Raw genomic sequence first — 21378 nt, 5'->3', positions numbered from 1 at the left:
GGTAATTGCCGAAGCTTTAGTTAGCTATATATTTGAAAATACAATTAAAACATCTAAATATAAACCTAAATATTTAAGATTTTACGTAGATGACTCTTTTATTATAATTAATAAACGTTATGCTGATTATTTTTACAATCATATTAATAATTTTTGTATACCTTACAAAACAATTAGATTTACAATTGAAAGAGAGTCTAATTTAAATACAATTGCATTTTTAGATGTTTTTATTAAACGTGATGATAATAAATTATTAACAAGTGTTTTTAGGAAAGAGACACATTCTAACCGATATCTAAATTTTAATTCATATCATCCTATCAATAATAAAATCTCTGTAATAAAAAATTTAATAGATAGATCATATTCACATTGTAATACACCTAGTTTGCTAAATACTGAATTAAATTTTATTAGTACTATCTTAGAAAACAATAATTACCCTAAAAAATTAATAAGTAATATTATAAATAATAATAATAAATCAGATAAAAAATTTGAATTTGATATCAATAAATGTATAGTTATTCCTTATATCAGAGAGATTAGTTATAAAATTAAACAACTCTTATCTGAATATAATGTACATGTAGTATATAAGAGAGGTAATAATTTAAAAAGTATTTTTAAAAATAATAAGCCATCATATGACATTAATAATAAATCAAATGTAGTATATAATTTAATGTGTAATAATTGTCCTAATAAGTATATAGGAACAACAAAAAGAAAATTATATAAAAGAATTGATGAGCATAAAAAAGCTTTAAATAGTATTAATTATAAATCTAATGTTGCGGACCATTCAATTGATTTCAATCATAATATTAATTTTTCAAATCCCAAAATAATTTATCAAAATTATAATACTAGTGCCAGAAAGTTTTTAGAAATGTGGGACATTCAAGCTAATAAATTGAATAATAACCCAATTATGAATGACCAACATAATTCTCAAACTAATATACCCAATCAATATTTTGAATTAATTAAATAAAATTTATTAATAAAATATATATTTATGCTATAGAAACTGGCCTAGATATAGGCCAGTTTCTATGGCATATAAATGAATACAAGTTAAATTGTAAATATAGTTTTAATTTACATTTGTTTGAAACAAAAATTGTTAAAAAATATCACTTAATTTATAACATATAAAACAAATAAACACATGACTCTCCCTTCCCATGAATACCAAAATAGTAGACTAAAAGCTGTCTCTCTCTTTGAGAGGACAGTCATAGACCGCTGATGAGGACTCAAGTATTGAGTCGAAACGGTACCGTCCGGTTAGTCACCAGAGTATCTGGTCATACATATGTTGTGAATTGTAAGTTAAAACTAATTTTTTAATCAATATGTGCTCTCACAACAACATAAATATAAATCAACAAAATATCTGTTTGTTATAAATATGTTTTAACTATAAGTCTATGTTTGTCGCTATTTATTTCGGTAAATATAAATATAATTTATAATATATAATGTATACAGTAGAAATATAAGATATATAAATGAATTTCAAAATAAATAAAAAAAAWATATATATATATATAATATTTATTGCCACTTATTAAATTAAGTAATACTAAATTTAATTAAAATATTTTATAATTAAATAATTATTTATTTAGAGATTACCAAATAGTTTAATGCGTGCATCGATGACTGATTATCAACTAATATATGGYATAACATTAAAACAATTATCATATGCTATTTCAATACATAATTTTATAGCAATGTTGGGAGCAACGGGTATTTTTTATATTAAATTACTTTWTATCTAAATATCAAATGAAAAACAAAATTAATTTTTTTTWAAAAACCTACAATTATTACAATTTTATACAATATATTAGTTGGTCTAATATCAAGTTATATAAGTAAACAATTGATTTGTATGGTTAGTTTGGTTGTATTTGGCGCATGTAGTGCTGTWTGGGCCAGTCTACCGACGTATGGATGGCTTTTAGCATCGATGGCAGTGTCCGGTCTGTTTTACGAAGGATTTTATCTATTGAGAAACGTATGGTTAGTTGAATTGTGGTCCAAACAGTGCGGTCCATATCTGCAGGCATTGAACTTTGCCGATGGTCTGGCCAGTATAGTGGGACCACTATTGGTTACACCATTTTTATCGGACACAATACAAAACGGTACACACATTCAGCATACAATGCCGACTGAATCGCGTATATACATACCGACAATAATAACCGGATCGTTGACTGTCGGGTGCGGCATATATATTGGTATACTTTATTGTTGGAAACGGTATGAACCGAAAAAAGTGGTCACTAATACACAGAATGATACAAATAAGTCGATACCGTTTTATAAAAATTATTTAAATTGTTTACGTATTGAATTGGCACCCAATTGGTACCATTTTACACAATTATTGTTGTGTTCAATAATATTGGCAATGTTTTTTGCATTTCAATCGCCACTGTATTATTTGTCAACATTTGCACAGTTATGTGATCTACATATGACTCAACAATCGGCCGCATTTTTGGTGTCCGGGTTTTCAATAGCATCGGCCGCCAGTCAACTGGTTTGCATAATTGCAATAAAATACCTGAACGTCAACATAATAATGTATACATGTTTGGCACTGATAGTTATCGCACAATTACTATATCTATTTTTGGCCACCCATTCACTGGCCATTATRTGGACGGCAACCATACTGTTTGGTATCGGTTTCGGACCACTAGCCGGTTGTATAATAAATTATATGGAAATCCTATTTCCCGTAACCGATATGGTCGGCATGTTTTACTCATTAATTTTTTACATTGGATTCATATTAATGATACAATTGTTAGGAATTTATATTACTATTGATATCATGTCATTAGTTTATTGTAATTTATTAGCCGCTATTTTGGCAATTATTTTACTAATTTGTGTTAATATTTTGCATTATTTACACAATAAAAACAATTGAATAYTATATTGTGATAATYCTGATGTGATTTACMATTAATTATCTATTAATTAAATTATTTATAGTTATTTTACTTACTGTTAWATTCAAAACTATTATCTATATATAGATTTTAATATAGATTTATTATAATATATACWTTAATTGTTTGTAATATTAGTATAATACTGTATTAATTAAGTTAAAATATTAATARATATAATTTTTWWAAATAATATAAAGCAACTATTATTTATAAAAAATTTTACTTTATTATATTAATATTTCTTAATAAACAGATTAATTAATATTATTACTTTTTTTAATTATATAATTATTTTTATATATATTTATATAACTCAAATATTTCACAATAAAATTTACAAAACAAWTTTAARTTATTTATTTTATATTATATTATATACTTATTAATATATATATATACTGTATATAAATAGTACTATTATATTAAGTATATAGTATTAAAATTAATATTTAAGTTACATATCTGATAAACGCTAAWAAGTTTTATCATTAAAAAAACATTATTTTTATTTTAATTTATTTTTTAAATATATAATTCAATAAAACAAAACWAACTGTATTTACTAGAATTAGCTAGATAAATATTTTGTTAATTGATAAAATTATCATAAATTATATATATAATTTATATATTAAWTACAACGAAACATTTTAGTTTTTCAAAAAAAATAAACAATAATATAATATTTAAATTATTTATTGCTAATTAATTAAATTATTTTTAATAATTAGTTTTAACAAAAAAAACATAAATGCATACTTGTTTTTACTTGTTTAATGCATTTTATAATATAATRTTTTAAATAATAATATATGATTTAAATCATAATATATATATATGTGGATAATACTCACGCAAATAAACACGTGTAAATTATTTTTGTGTAAACAATTATAATTTTGTTTATAAGTTTGTATATTTGTAAAATTATTAAATATTTTTTTATAATTAAAAACAAAATATTCAGTTTTTATTATACAATATATTAAATAATCTTTTATTTTTTTCTGTTAAGTAATTCAATTATTTTATATAATAAATTTAATGTAAAGTTTAGATAAATAAATATTTTGTTTAATCATTTRACTATCGATAAGAAATCGCTATAAAAATATTTTATACAAATACGTAAAAACTTAAATCAAAAACGTGTTAATAATCATATATATATATATATACATTATATACAGTATACATACACCTACAACATGTGATAATTTTGACATAAAATATGGCWATTTACTTATCATATAATTATCTATATAAGCTACTGGTTAGTAACTGAAAATTTAAATATTTAAWTATTATAAACTATTGTATTTTTGTTGTTGTTGTTGTTGTTTTGCTTTTTAGTTGTAATATTTTTTTTCATATATTAACTATACTATACATTGTAGACTAGTATATAAAAAATATATTTATTTTTTTTTTGAAAATATGAATAAAAACATATCTTTGGTCTATAAATATGTTTTGACAATAAGTTTATGTATAGCACTATTTAATGCGGTAAATATTATTATCTTTTTTTAAAATTATTATTGCTATTAACTAAAAGTTAATTAATATATTATTTTTATAAAAGTCTTTTTATAAATAAAGATTATTAATTACATTATTAATTATTAATTAAATTATTCAATTTTATTATTAGATATTTAATTATAATTATTATTTAATAATCAAATTTAGAGTTTTTAATGGTATATAATTTTTATTTTGAAATTAAACAAATATATTAATAAACAAATATTTGTGTTTTGAATATATTGAACAACAAGTTTTAATTTTTTATTACTATTTATTTTATTAAATAATATATATATATATAAGTTATGCACATTAACTTAAATTACTATAATATTATAAATAATTTTAAATTGTTTAATTAATATAAGTTTTTAATTATATATATATATATATATATATAAATTATTTTTAATTGTATAGAGATTACCCAATGCTATACAACGTGCATCAATGAGTGATTATGAGCTAATATATGGCATAACATTAAAACAATTATATATATAAATAATTAATAATTATAAATTATATAAATTATATAAATTATATAAATTATATAAATTATATTTATATAAATTATATAAATTATATAAATTATATAAATTATATAAATWTAWATAAATTATAAACACTATAATTGTGAACTATTTACTAAACGTTGTCTACTAAATATAATATATTAAYTGAAAATAAATAAATAAATTAWAGCATTTATTTACTGTATAAAAAACTAMATTTTATAATAAYAATTGTTTATTATTTAACTAATCTAACTATAAAATTATCTATTTTTTTATGTAATATCAATAAAAACAAAGTCGGTTTGGTATCAAGTTATGTGAATAAACAAGTGGTTTGTATGGTTAGTTTGATAGTTTATGGCACCTGTAGTGCCGTATTTGCCAGTCTACCCGCTTATGGATGGCTAATGGCAATGATGTCGGTGTCCGGTCTGTTTTACGAAGGTTTCTATCTAATGAATAACTTATGGATAGTACAAATGTGGTCCAAACAGTGCGGTCCATATCTRCAGGCATTGAATTTTGCCGATAGTCTGTCCAGTATAGTGGGACCACTACTGGTCAGACCGTTTCTATCCGATTCAATACAAAACGGTGCACACATTGATCATACAGTGGGCACCGAATCTCGTATATACATACCGACACTAATAACAGGATCGTTGACTGTCGGGTGCGGCATATATATTGGTATACTTTATTGTGTCAAACGGTATGAGCCGAGTCAATTGGATACTAATCAAAATGATAAAAATGATTTTAAACAGCTTTTAAAAAAATTATTAAACCGTTTACGTGTTGAACTGGCACCCAATGGCTATCATTTTGCACAATTATCTATGTGTTCAATAATATTGGCCTTGTTTTATGTATTTCAATCGCCACTATATTATTTGTCAACATTTGCACAGTTATGTGATCTACATATGACTCAACAATCGGCCGCATTTTTGGTGTCCGGGTTTTCAATAGCATCGGCCGCCAGTCAACTGGTTTGCATAATTGCAATAAAATACCTGAACGTCAACATAATAATGTATACATGTTTGGCACTGATAGTTATCGCACAATTACTATATCTATTTTTGGCCACCCATTCACTGRCCATTATGTTGACGGCAACCATACTGTTTGGCATTGGTTTCGGACCACTAGCCGGTTGTATATTGAATTATATGGAAATCCTATTTCCCGTAACCGATATGGTCGGCATGTTTTACTCATTGATGTTATATATTGGATTCATATTAATGATACAATTGTTGGGCATTTTTATTACCATTGATGTCATGTCATTAGTTTATTGCAATTTATTAGCCGCTATTTTGGCAATTATTTTACTAATTTGTGTTAATATTTTACATTATTTACATATTAAAAAACTTTAAACACTCAACAGTTATTAATTATATTATTAAATTACATTATCCATAAAATTACATAATTGTATTTAATAAGAAATTTTAGATTATTTTTTACTTTAATTTTTATAAACATGTATACAATAATTATGTTATCTAGTTAAATGTTTAGTTAATTAATTTATTTATCTTAATTAATATGTAATTTATTTTTTTTAATTAATACTGTATTCTAGAATTAACTAGATGAGTTTGAACTCATTGATATAATTATCATAAATTTAAAAAAATGAAAAAAAAATAAAAATTTTATTTTTGTCAATAATAATAAGCTTACGTATTAAATAATAATAATAAGTATTATCTCTTTTTTTTTTGCTAAGTAATTATAACGGGTGGCTCATCAAGAGTTATTTTCAAAATACACCATTTATTTCAAAAATTATTAATTGAAATTTATTTTAAAAATATATATCTTATTTATGAATACATGGGATTTCATATTTTATTAAATTTAATTTTTAAATTGGCGCCATTTTATGGCAATAAATTTACAAAGTTGCAAGTCAATTTTTTTCGAAACTTTTCTAGCATATTCTATAGAATATTTGTGTAGTTTTTCACGAAAAAGTTATACTATATATTTTTAATAAAATTTTAATTATTGTTAAAAATACATTTAGTTTCTTAAACATTATCATTAAAACTAGAAAGAACTTAAAAATTTTTAATTAATAATAAAATTTAAAATTTTGTAAATTATAATATTTTTAAAAATTCATAACTAAACATTGGCTTAATTTTTGACAAATTTTTTTCTATTTATCAAACAAGTATCTATATCCATTTACACTGACATGATAACCAAAAATTTTTAAATAGAATATTTATACCTATTTAACTTTTAGTATAATTTTAGTTATGTTATGTACAGCCGCAATTTTGATTTTTTAAAATTTATTTTTTAAAAATAATAAACGCCAACTACCCCACACTAAATCTACATTAAAATATTTTTGATTTTATTTAAAGTATAGAAATAGCGTTATTTTTAAAAAGATAATAGGTGTTGGGCCAGTCGTTAGTATTTTGCATCATAAATAAAATTTTGTTTGAAAATACTTTTAAATTATTATTATTATATATATATATTTATAGATAAAATCATATAACTCTAATTTGTTTTTTGTTAAACTATAACTATTATCATAGATTGGATTCTAGATGTACTCAAATTTAAAGATTATTTAAAAATACAATTTATATCACATTATATGAATATGTTATAGACATAGACTATAATGTTTATACACTTAGTATTAGTTAATACATTTTTAATGTATATTTATATATACAAATATATATATCAGGGTCAAGTTAGAGAGGGTAAGTAGTAAAGCAAATTAATCACCAACATTTATTTATTTTTCAAAAATTATGTAATTTATTAAAAATATATAATAATAATTTACTTATTTTCTTGGAAAATTTACATGGAAATGTTCTAGAATTAAATGATTTTTTTTTGGGAATTTTATCTTGATCTCCTAATCCCCGCCCCCTATTAATATTTAATTAAAAATTTTATTTTGTCATATCATACCTTTATAAAATCCTCAAAAAACTTTGTTTAACCCTAATATTTTTCATAACATTTTTTTTTATTTAGCAGAATCGAGATTTAATTATTACAAGTTTTTATATATTGAACATGATTTATATCATTGAAATGTATTATTTTATTTATAATAGATTTCAATGGAAAATTTGTAAATCCTAATAAATTTTGTTTAATCATTGAATATACTATTATAAAATTTAAAAAAAACTTGCGTTTAACACATGTTAACACACACACACACACACACAACACACACACACTCACACACACACATACACACAAATACACACAAATACACACACATACACACACATACACACACATACACACACACACATACACACACATACACACACATACACACACATACACACACATACACACACATACACACACACATACACACACATACACACACATACACGTTATTTTGACATAAAATATGAAAATTAATTTAAATGACAATTTAGTTGATACTATGGTACAGTAATAACAGCAGTTATAGTATTAATAATTAAACTTATATTTAAAAAAACAAAATTATTTATTTTATATTTGTTTTAAAATAAATATCATTACAATTTATCAAATGTTAAAAATGATTTATTTTATATTTTATTTTAATTATAACAACAATCTGTTTGATATTCATTTTATTAATACTATTATAAAATTATTATTATTATTTATATAATTTTTATTAATATTAATAATATAATTATTATTATTACTATTTAAATTTTATTTAACACTAAATGGACAAACAAATATCTGTTTGTTATAAATATGTTTTAACAATAAGTCTATGTTTATCATTGTTTATTGCGGTAAATATTAATAAAAATTTATATTATAGTTAAATTTATAATAATAATAATTATTATCTTAATGATAATATTATAATAAATAATTATTAAAATAATTGTTTGTTTGTTATTATTTTAGAAACTACCCAATGCTATACAACGGGCATCGATAACTGATTATCAACTAATATATGGCATAACATTACAACAATTATCATTAGTATTGACTATTAATAATATTATGTCAATGTTTGGATCATTGGGTAAGTAATTTAACAAAAAAAAATAACAAAATAAGCTTTTTAGTTGGTTTGTTATAGTATATTATAGATATTAAATATTTATCATATCATACATAATATAATGTATATTATATTACAGTAATAAACATAATTAACAATTGAGTAAAATAAAATAATTAGTGAGAATTTAAACATTAAATATAAAGTTTAAAAATATTTTTGACAATTTTATTAAATTTGATAATCTAATGTATTTTTTTTATAAAAATATCAATATATATATAGTTGGTTTGGTGTCAAGTTATTTTAATAAACAATTGATTTGTATGGTTAGTTTAGTAATATATGGCACCTGTAGTGCCATGTTTGCCAGTCTACCCACATATGTTTGGCTAATGTCAATGATGTCGGTGTCCGGTCTGTTTTATCAGGGATTTTATCTAATGAAAAACCTATGGATAGTACAAATGTGGTCCAAACAGTGCGGTCCATATCTGCAGGCATTGAATTTTGCCGATAGTCTGGGCAGTATAGTGGGACCACTACTGGTCACACCGTTTTTATCGGATTCAATACAAAACGGTATACATATTGATCATACAGTGGGCGCCAAATCACGTATATATATACCGACACTAATAATGGGATCGTTGACTGCTGTTTGCGGTGTATATATTGGTATACTTTATTGTATCAAACGGTATGAGCCGAGACAAGCAGCAGATACTAACCAAAATACAGATACAGTTAATTCAATACCGTTTTTTAAAAAACTAATAAACCGGTTATGTGTTGAACTGGCACCTAATTGCTATCAGTTTTCTCTGTTAATATTAAGTACAACAATATATTCAATGTCATCAATACTACTGTCACCAGTGTTTTATTTGTCAACATTTGCACAGTTATCTCAACTACATATAAGTCAACAGTCGGCCGCATATTTGGTTTCCGGGTTTTCCATTGCATCGGCCGTCAGTCAACTGGTTTGCATACTTGGGCTTAAATACCTGAAAGTCTACATCATATTGTATATATGTTTTGCACTGATAGTTATCGCACAGTTATTGTATCTGTTTTTGGCCACACATTCACTGGCCATTATGTGGACGGCAACTATAGTGTTTGGCATCGGTAACGGACCAATAGTCGGTTGTTCTCTAAGTTATATGGAAATCCTATTTCCCGTAACCGATATGGTCGGCATGTTTTACTCATTCAACTATTATATTGCATACATATTAATGATACAATTGTTGGGCAATTATATTACTAGTTATATAATGACATTTGTTTATATCAATTTATTAGCCGCTATTTTAGCAATTTTTTTGCTAATTTGTATTAATATTTTTAATAATTTACGACATAGAAAATTAAAAATTAATCAATAATTTTAATAAAAAATTAATAAAAATATAATTTAATGCAATAATTAATGCAATTATTTATGTATATATTTAGTTAATAGTTAATAATATTAATTTACGACATAAAAAATTAATAATTATTCAATAATTTTAATAATTCATTAATTTAATGTAATTATTTGTTTATGTGTATTGTATTAAATAAACAGAAAAAATAACTAATAACTAATAAAAAAAACTAATCAACAAATAATAAATAAAACTTTTTATGAAATGTTGAAATTTATGAAAAGTACTATACTTTAAATAATCTAATTATTATTAATGTGTTTTCAATTAAATTACAAAAAAATATTGTTTTAGTTTTATTGTTTTATAATGTTATTTATATATATATATATATATATTTGTATATATTATATCATATAACAGTATAATTATGTATAAGCGATGTTTATTAATAATTAATATATTTTGTAGAAAAAAACTATTAAATATTTTTACCCAATTTATACCACAATATTTCTATTGCAATAATATTTATCAAAATAATTAGATTTTTTTAATTATTATTTTTTGTTGTTCCGTATACTGTATATACAAAAAAATATAATTAATTTCAATTACATTATGATAGCTATAAAAGAAAATATTTCATTAATAATTTATTAATTTATATTATATTTTATCTATAAATTTTAGTAATTTCATTAATAAATTATATACAACATTAAATTATAAATGTTAATAAATAATTAATTTTATAATAATTAGAAATATATATTTAGTACCAGTGTCATACAGATATAATAATTTACTTACAAAAAACAAAACATCTATAATTAACTGCATTTAGTTGCTATTATTTAATACGATAATTAATAAATTAAACTAGACTGTTTTAATTTTTGTAACTGGTACGATTTGTTATTATCAAAATTTTAATTATTGTATTTATAGATGAAATATAATATAACTTAATAAATTATTAACGAAATATTTTCTTTTATAGCTATCATAATGTAATTGAAATTAATTATATATATTTTTTTGAATATACAGTATACGAAACAACAAAAAATAATAATTAAAAAAAATCTAATTTTTTTCTACAAAATATATTAATTATTAATAAACATAGCTTATACATAATTATACTGTTATATGATATAAATGTATATATATATATATATATATATATATATATAAATAAAAATAACAATATAAAACAATAAAACTATGACAATATTTTTTGTTGTAATCTAATTGAAAACACATTAATAATAATTAAAGTATTTAAAGCATAGTATTTTATATAAAATACATCATTATTATAGTGTAATATCAATAAACAGTAACTTTATTGTAAATTTGATAACTAAAGCGCTTTTTAAAAAAATAGTTATATTAATTAATTGTGTAAAATACAATAGAAAAAATACTAATAAATAATATACTAAAATAAAAATAATAATTTAATTCAAAAAAAAAAATCATAAATTAATTACTAATAATGAAAATTAAAGCTATTATCATATTATTATTGTGGACTTTATTTATCTATAAAATACTAATGCTTTCAACAGAGTATTTGAAATATAAGACAAACAATGAATTGTATTTCAATAAATCTATTAATGTTTTCGATGTAAACACTATGCCATCGATAACATTGTGTTTCAATGATACCGATCAATGGATTAGTAATAAATTATCAGATACTGGCGATCCGTTTAAATATTTGTTTGAATGTTCAATAAATTATCATAAATGTCATCTATTTTATGATAAAAACTATTTGCGTTATACCTATTCTGGTAAACAATGTTTATGTTTATTTTACCAGGGCAACTTTACCAAATTGCCAAAAATTATAAATTTATTAAGCAATAGTATAAAGATATATGTTTATAATATTACAAAAATAAAAATAGGATTATCAACTAGCAATACGCCGACACATTTTCAATACAGCTATAAACGATAACTATAAATATTTTGTATATCTTATAGAAACAAATCTTCAACAATACCTGCCGTTTCCCTATCAGACTGATTGCCAATACTATGATATCGATGATGGGGTCGACAAACAATCAACTGATGGACGACTACTACAACTACAACCAAAATCACGAACTGAATGCATGTTAAATATAATGACTGATAGAGAGTATAGAAAATGTAATTATAATTACTATTGGATTCAATATCCTATAGATAATAATATTTCAAGAATTTTTGAACTTAATAAACATTTTGATAAATTAAATAATAATAATAATAATATCAACGATTGTATTGTCGATTATAAAACTAGTGAATTATATACTAAATGCAAACCCGATTGCAATCATTATAAGTATGATATTTCAGTTTCGGAAAGTGTAAATTAATTCAATAATAAATATAAATTACAATTATTATTGAACACATAAATCAATTAAAATTAATTATAATACACTCACCAGTGATGTCAGCCATTGGCTATTGGTGTGAATTGGGAGGACTGATGAGTATGTTTTGGGGATACAGTTGTTATTCATTAATAGTAACTGTAATTGAAATGTTTTCATTGATAAAATTGTTTACAACTAAATTTGAAACAATATTTAAGTTTAATATTTTCAACAAATTCTATAATTATATTAAACAACTAATTCATTATTTAATATTTATTATATGTTTTTTGGTAATGTGTTGGCATTTATTGTCGATAATAGCAACTTATAAAAGTTATAAAATAATACCACAAATAAAATTTAAAAACAATATTAGACTACCAATGATTTCATTAGTAAGCGGTACTTTAGTACCATTGGTTGTAAATAAATTTGAAGATGATATGGATAAAAATAACATTGATATTTCTAAACATATTGTAACAATCGGTTACAACCGTTACCCAACTTTTGCTAATTATATTTGTTGCAAAATTATTATTGATTGTGTTAAAAATAAATATTAAAATTATGAGTGAGTGTGATTAATTAATTAATTAACAACCAGCCAGCGATCAGCAGCCGGTCGGACGACCGGGAGCCCGAATCACGACCACCGCCCGTCCACAGGAGGTGAAGCAGATCTTTATTCAAGTAGCCAACGATGTCTGGCCAGCGGAAAGCGAGATTGCCGACACCGATGACTCTTTTATCAGAAGTGGGATTCGAACCCACGCCCACGGTTGTAACCGATTGTTACATAACAACTAATTGACTCTCCTGTAGTCTCTCTTTTTTTCCTCGACTATCCACTTAATTATATTAGACCGACGACCGAGTTGTGCGCACCAACCCCGTCGTCGGCCCAAATACGGGTGTAGGGCGGAACAACGATTTACATATCTTACTAAATAAGTCTTTAATATAATGATTCAGCTATTACGCACAAAATACTGTTACAATCGCCACCCAACCATTGTTGATCGTCCCTGATCGACTCAAAATTACAAATCAGATTAAATAGAGTACAATTGCATGCATTTTCTGAATTCAAAACAACAAGTGTTTCCAAAAAACCGACGTCAAACACCTCTTCTAGTAGGTCATCGATATCGATGTTGAATCGTCGATCAGGCCAGCTTCCTATCGACAAATGACGTCGACTTAATATCCAATTAAGTCGACCACGACTTATAACACATTGAACGTCTTCAATGGGATGCGCTTAATGTATGGACATAACGAAGGCTCGCATACAGTTTCTTCAGTACTGAATAACTCAGGGCTCTAATGAACCCTCTGCGAAATCGTTATCCTATCAACATTCTGTTATACAAAATACTGATAAATAACAAATGTGTTCTGTCTTTGTGTAAAATGTCTTTGTGTATGTATTAGGTTAAAATTTAAATTAATCATTCAAACATAAAATAATAGAATAAAATAATAATAACTAATAAAAAGTTATCTGCGGGCGGTCAGCTTTGACTCCACAAGACGCGTATACAGATACCTTTTAATATGAGCAATCTAAAATATTCAACCATTATTGGTTGAAACACAACAGCTGATGATTCCTGATGACTCACTCGGTAGGCTTTCTCTACAGTCAACAACGGCAATGACGTGGAATTCGACTTTCATTTGTGTGTCAATTATTGGATAATTGAAAAACGGGTCCTTACTACTTAGTAGATTAATCCGAGACCAGAATCCTTGTCCTTCAGGTTTCATCTGAACTATGAACTCACAGCCAACCACTGATCCAGGTGATTCCCATAATAGTCCAAGATGTTTGTCGTCCCTTTTTCTTAAAAATGGTCTCCCCGGTCTGTCGATATAACTTGGGAGCCGAGCGGCGGTGTCCCTTACCAAGGATCTGGAAAGATGTAACCTTTTGTATTGTGTTTTAATTTCTGTTGTGATTTTTCTCTTCCTTGTTATCCGGCACTGTTTTTCTGGTAACTGATAAGGTTGGCTTAATGCGTAAAATGGTGTTCCATGCATGTCTTTAGACGTTATTTTGAATCTGTACTGTCGACCATATCGTTTACTCGAAAACTCGGTCATGAAATCACTGCATCGTTTGATATGAGTCCATACATTCTGTGTATAGTCTATGACCTCGATGTCAAATACCGGGTTGTCATTCTGATAATCAGGTGAAATTTCGTCCCAACATAACAACTGTGGTGTCTTCGAGTTGTACGTTCATTGGATATACCCGTTCATGATCGTCTGTGATGTCCGAAGTTATAGATAGAGATTTACTTTGTTTAACTCTATGGTCTGCTTTTGAATAGACCCCACTATTGTATGTTATTCGACTCCATAAGCATCTTAACTTTTCCACTAATACACCTTTCGTCCTTAGACAAGGTATATGTATACCTTTCTTCAATTGCTTTAATTGGCCGAGTGACAGTCCTTCAGCTCCAAGAATTTTGATTGCGCTGCCTTGCTTTGTTTCTTCTGTTCTATTTACGGATTCGTCTTTAGCAATGGTGCAAATAGAATCGGTTGTTTCTGTGGTCACCATTTGACTGATAGTTCTCAGTAGTGGCATCCGTAATGGCAATTGAATCCGTATAGGGAGTCTCGGAAGCCATTGGAGGCGCCGTCGTATAAGATGACGGTTGAAAGTCGGTTACTTCAGTACTCTGTCAGACACTTCTGAGACCTTTTCGGCTTGAACAGCAAAATGTTCTCCACTTTCACGTTGCAAAATCAAAAGATATTCTTTATTATCAGGGTTTTGAACCAACGATACTATCGTATATCGTTCGCCATTTACTTCAATAAATTGATTGTCCACATGTATCACGTTATTAGTGTCCTTATTGTTCAGATGAGTGTAAATATTCTGATCACTACTCTGGTTAGAGTTTAAACATAATAATTGTTCTGCAGCGATGCTTGTATTATTGTTTTGTATTTGCTTCTTGTTAGCCGTAGCCAAGTTAACCCTTCTGGCTTTATATCGTGTACTTCTGAACCAGTTGCCGATTGATTTTCTACTACAGTTTAGTAGTTTCGTCAAATTTGCCATATCGACAGATGATGGATATGTGTTAGAGTTATAAAATTCTTTTAACATTTTTCTTTGATTTTCAGAAAATCGGGGTTTATTTGTTTTTGGATTCGTCAGGATCTGACCACTTGGGTTAGCAATTCCCGAAACACTGACAGCGTCTGTAGTTGTTGAGGATTTATTTTTAGTTTCGATGGGTATCGTCGATTGCAGTACTTTGTCCAATACTATATTAACAAATATGGTATAAATATGTTTAACTCAACTAATAGACAACGATTACGACAATTATATGATTCAGTTATTTATTGTCGCTTTATATTTACTAATCACTCGGAAATTGATTGTCGAAAAAAATGGAAATTATTTTTGAAACCATTTGATGTAAGAATAGCATCGAATCAATTGATTATCTTTTATACTATTATATATAAAATGTTAATGAATTTAACAGATAAAACAATTGCTAATATTAGACAAAATATATTAAAACATTTAGTTATTAGATTTGATAATTTGAGAAATAATAATAAATATCTGGTATTATTAAGTGAATTTGACGATTGGACTAATGGAAATATTATTCATATAAAATTAAATAGTATAACAAATATTATTTATACGACTAGTCATCAAACTTTTGCCGACAACAATAACATCCAGTAGTAGTAGTAGTAGTAGTAGTAGTAGTAGTAGTGATACAATCAGTCAATGTTTAGATACAATCGACAATCCATTTGATCGCTTAGTTTCGGAAAATAGCAAAACGGATAAAATCAATGATTGTATCAAAAATGAATATTTAAAAACAAATAGTTGTTTTCCATTTATATTTAATGATTTAGATTTATCAGAAAACAATGATATAAGTGATTGTCAGAGCAATGATTTAATTGATTTACACTTTCGTATTGCAATGAAATGTTGGAAACAATTGATGGGTCAGTGTTTCCGAATACTGGCGGATATCAGTTCAACAACAGTCGGGTTGTAGTCGACATCGACGGGATTCCCGAACTATACTCAGATCAATATAATACCCAAACATGGATTAGAGCCACAAATCACTGAACAGTTAGCTATGGATATCTATTCGCTTATCTATGAAATCGGTTGTACTATTGGTATGTGGATCGGCATATCTGTTATCACTTGTAGTCAACTATATTCATACATATATATTGTTATTAAAACATTATATAACATATATATAAATTATAAAAATCGTGTTATAATTATTTAAATTTAATATATTTTTTTTGTCATAGATAAAAATATTTATTTTTTTAAAAATAATTTATAGTTATTGATTATACAATATTTATAATAAAACTATTAGTATATATTAATTTATATTGTTTTCTGTTTTTATCAATATTATTTAATATAAATAATTTATATAAAAATTATAAAAGATTATAAAAAAAAGTTAAAAATTAATGGATAATTCTCATAAAAATTAAATTTATCTAATTTGATTTATTTATTTTATGTGTGTTAACATGTTAACAGTATAGCAAATTTTAACTAATAATTTTAATAAAGTTTTTTAAAGATTATTTAATTTAAATTTTTAAAGTAAAATTAAGTAATAAAGTTTAAACTACAAAAAAACTAATCTAGCTTATAATTAATTACTCTACGTGTTAATGTACGTAATAGGTAAATGTTATTTATAATAATAATAATAATAATAATAATAATAATAATAATAATAATAATAATAATAATAATAATAATAATAATAATAATAATAATAATAATAATAATAATAATAATAATAATAATAATAATAATAATAATAATAATAATAAAAATTTCTGATGATTAATAATGATGATACAATTTTTATAAACATTAAAATTATTTTACTAAAAATGTTTAACTATAATATACAATACAAACAACTTTTTTGTTACAAAAAAAAATATGAATAAAAACATAACTTTATGCTATAATTATGTATTAACAATAAGTTTATGTATATCGATATTTATTGCGGTAAATAATTTTTTATCTATAATCTTATATATTATTATTATTATTATTAATAAAATTAAATAATATAAGAAATATGTTTATAAATTTTTGTATTAAACCATTTAATTTGATTAATATTTTATTTTTTATTATTTAATTAGAGATTACCCAATGTTATACAACGGGCATCGATGACTGATTATCAACTAATATATGGCATAACATTACAACAATTATCATATGCTTATGCTATCAATAATTTTATGTCAATGTTAGGATCAATGGGTAAGTTTATTAAAATTAAAATTAAATAATAATTACTTATTAATTAGTAATATATATATTTTTAAAAATATTACATTTCAATATATAGTATTTATTTATTTTTGTTTACTATAGATTATTATCATAAAATTGTCAGTAAAATAATTAAATAATATGTTTATTATTAAACTAATTTAAAAATAAAATTATTTATTTGTTTTGTTTATACCGTACAGTAGGTTTGGTATCAAGTTATGTAAATAAACAATTAGTTTGTATGGTTAGTTTGGTAGTATATGGCACCTGTAGTGCCTTGTTTGCCAGTCTACCCGCTTATGGATGGCTAATGGCAATGATGTCGGTGTCCGGTCTGTTTTACGAAGGTTTCTATCTAATGAAAAACTTATGGCTAATACAAATGTGGTCCAAACAGTGCGGCCAATATCTGCAGGCATTGAATTTTGCCGATAGTATGGCCAGTATAGTGGGACCACTAATGGTCAGACCGTTTCTATCGAATACAATACAAAACGATACACACATTGATCATAGAGTGGGCACCGAATCACAGCTATATATACCGACAATAATAACTGGTTCGTTGACTGTCGGGTGCGGCATATATTTAGGTATATTTTATTTTGTAAAACGATATGAGCCGAGACCAGTGGAAAGTAATCAAAATAATTTTAAACCGTTTTTAAAAAAATTATTAAACCGTTTACGTATTGAATTGGCACCCAATGTCTACCAGTTTATACAATTATTATTATGCTCAACAATATTGGCACTGTTTTATGTATTTCAATCGCCACAGTATTATTTGTCAACATTTGCACAGTTATCTCAACTACATATGAGTCAACAATCGGCCGCATATTTAGTGTCCGGGTTTTCAATAGCATCGGCCGTCAGTCAACTGGTTTGCATATTTGTAATAAAATACCTGAACGTCAACATAATAATGTATACATGTTTGGCACTTATAGTTATCGCACAATTACTATATCTATTTTTTGCCAATCATTTACTGTCCGTCATGTGGACGGCAACCATACTGTTTGGTATTGGTTTCGGACCACTAATTGGTTGTATATTGAATTATATGGAAATCCTATTTCCCGTAACCGATATGGTCGGCATGTTTTACTCATTGGTTTTATATATTGGATTCATATTAATGATACAATTGTTGGGCATTTTTATTATCATTGATGTCATGTCATTAGTTTATTGTAATTTATTAACATCTATTTTGGCAATTAGTTTACTAATTTGTGTTAATATTTTACATTATTTACACAATAAACAACATTAAACACTTATATTTAAATTATTAACTAATTAAGTGTATATACTGTATATACTGTCTACTAAATATATATATAATTACTGTATATTATTAAATTACATCATTCCTACAATTATAATTATAAATATTATATGTTTTTATATATGTTTATATTTTTAATTATTTTAATTTTAAAATGTTCTTTTGAGTTAAAGTACAAATCAACAAATAATGGATRAAATTATTTTTTAAAAATAAAGTTTATGATAATTTATTTAATATATTTACATATTTATTATATACTGTGTATAGTTTATATATAAATTTGTTTAATACAGTTGTATTTTTTTAAATTTCACATTACATTATAATTTTCAATAAATTTTTTATAATTTTTTTTAATATGATTATGTTATTTTTGATTACTTTAGATTTATTTATTTTTTTATTAATTTTTTTATTGAATAACTTCAATAAAAATTTTGTACATTATGTACAAATCAAGTAAACATTTTTGTCTAATCATTGAATATACGTTTATAAAATTGTATAACACGTGTATAAAAACTTACGTAAAACATATATTTATAGTACACACACACACACACACTCACGCGYGCGCGTAATTTTTAACATAATATATAAAAAAAGTAATTTAATTTACAATTATTAGGTTTAATACAATAGTTTTACAACTTTAGTTTAGTATAATAGTTTAATAAATCAAATTTTAATTTTTAAAACGCTCAAAAAATTATTTAATAATAAATAATAATTTGTTTGACATTCCTTTTGCTTATTACTATTACATGTCTAAAAAATTAAATTTAGTATTAATTTTATTGTTAATTTAATTGTTAGATAATTATTATTTAACATATATTTGAACACTAAATGGACAAACAAATACTGTATATGTTTGTTATAAATATGTTTTGACAATATGTAAATGTTTGTCAATTTTTATTGCAGTAAATATTAATAAAATTTAAATTATAATTATATTTATAATAAAAACCAGTTGAGAATGCTAGAAAGCATTTCCATACGAACTCCTAATCCAAATTAAAAATTAAATTAAAATCGAATGATTAAGTATGACATGGATGTGGACTCCACATTGTGGAGTAACAAATCACTCAGTATCACAGAATAAACTCAACTTTAGTAATATGGGGTATCAAATGACTCAGTATGACAAAATAAACTCAACAATTCATATAGGTTATCTAATGACTGTATGCAAAAAATAAACAACCTTAGTTATGTGGAGTATCAAATGATTCAGTATAAAAAAATAAACTTTACTATAGCCATGTAGGGTATCAAATAACTCATTATGACAGAATAAACTAAACTTTAGTCATGTGGGGTATCATATGATTCAGTATAAAAAAATAAACAACAATTCATATAGGGTATCAAATGACTAAATATGCAAAAAATAAATTCAACCTTAGTAATGTGGGGTATCAAATGACAGTAGGACAAAATAAACTCAAACAATTCATAGAGAGTATCAAATAACTAAAATATATTATTAGTTTTACTATAAATATAACTTAAATTTAAAGAGTATTAACTCAAGCTTTATTTTATCTATTTTATTTAAGATATAAAAATTTGTTTGCTAATTTCATATAACTTATTTTTAATGTTTAATTCCAATCCAAGTATTAAATATTAATTTTAAAATTTTTGTACTTTGGCCGCCAATTTTATATACGTTCTTAAAGATATTAAATTTTTTATACTAATCAATATATCTTATTTTTGAAGCTTTATTCAAATTTATATTTATAATGTTTTCAAATTTTTGTACTGTAACCGTCATTTTCTCTTTGTTCCCGAAGAGATATAAAAATTTTAATGCTAATTCCTTTGCTAGTTTTTGATGCTTTATTCAAATCTATACTTAAAAATTTTTACCTAAATT

The 21378-nt window shown here is 24.3% G+C and overlaps 1 protein-coding gene across 1 annotated transcript; it reads left to right on the top strand.

Annotated features, from left to right (window-relative positions):
• Positions 1–16844: 16844 nt before the first annotated feature.
• Positions 16845–20598, top strand: LOC128964978 (uncharacterized). The gene is made up of 5 exons (XM_054311634.1): positions 16845–16848; positions 16963–17051; positions 18049–18172; positions 18391–19307; positions 20539–20598. Exons 1-5 carry the CDS (start codon positions 16845–16847, stop codon positions 20596–20598), a joined length of 1194 nt encoding a protein of 397 aa, XP_054167609.1.
• Positions 20599–21378: the final 780 nt, after the last annotated feature.

This window comes from Oppia nitens, unplaced genomic scaffold, assembly GCF_028296485.1.
Source record: "Oppia nitens isolate AA-2021 unplaced genomic scaffold, nextdenovo-longstitch-racon4-pilon3 scaffold15_pilon_pilon_pilon, whole genome shotgun sequence".
Taxonomy (NCBI): domain Eukaryota; kingdom Metazoa; phylum Arthropoda; class Arachnida; order Sarcoptiformes; family Oppiidae; genus Oppia; species Oppia nitens.
This window is presented reverse-complemented; position numbering and strand designations above follow the sequence as displayed.

Bases quoted from the DNA above. Each gene is read 5' to 3' on its own strand.
- LOC128964978 (XM_054311634.1), top strand. The intron at 17,052-18,048 runs GTTATCACTTGT...TTATTTAATTAG, and splicing joins GTATGTGGATCGGCATATCT to AGATTACCCAATGTTATACA. The intron at 18,173-18,390 runs GTAAGTTTATTA...ACCGTACAGTAG, and splicing joins GTCAATGTTAGGATCAATGG to GTTTGGTATCAAGTTATGTA.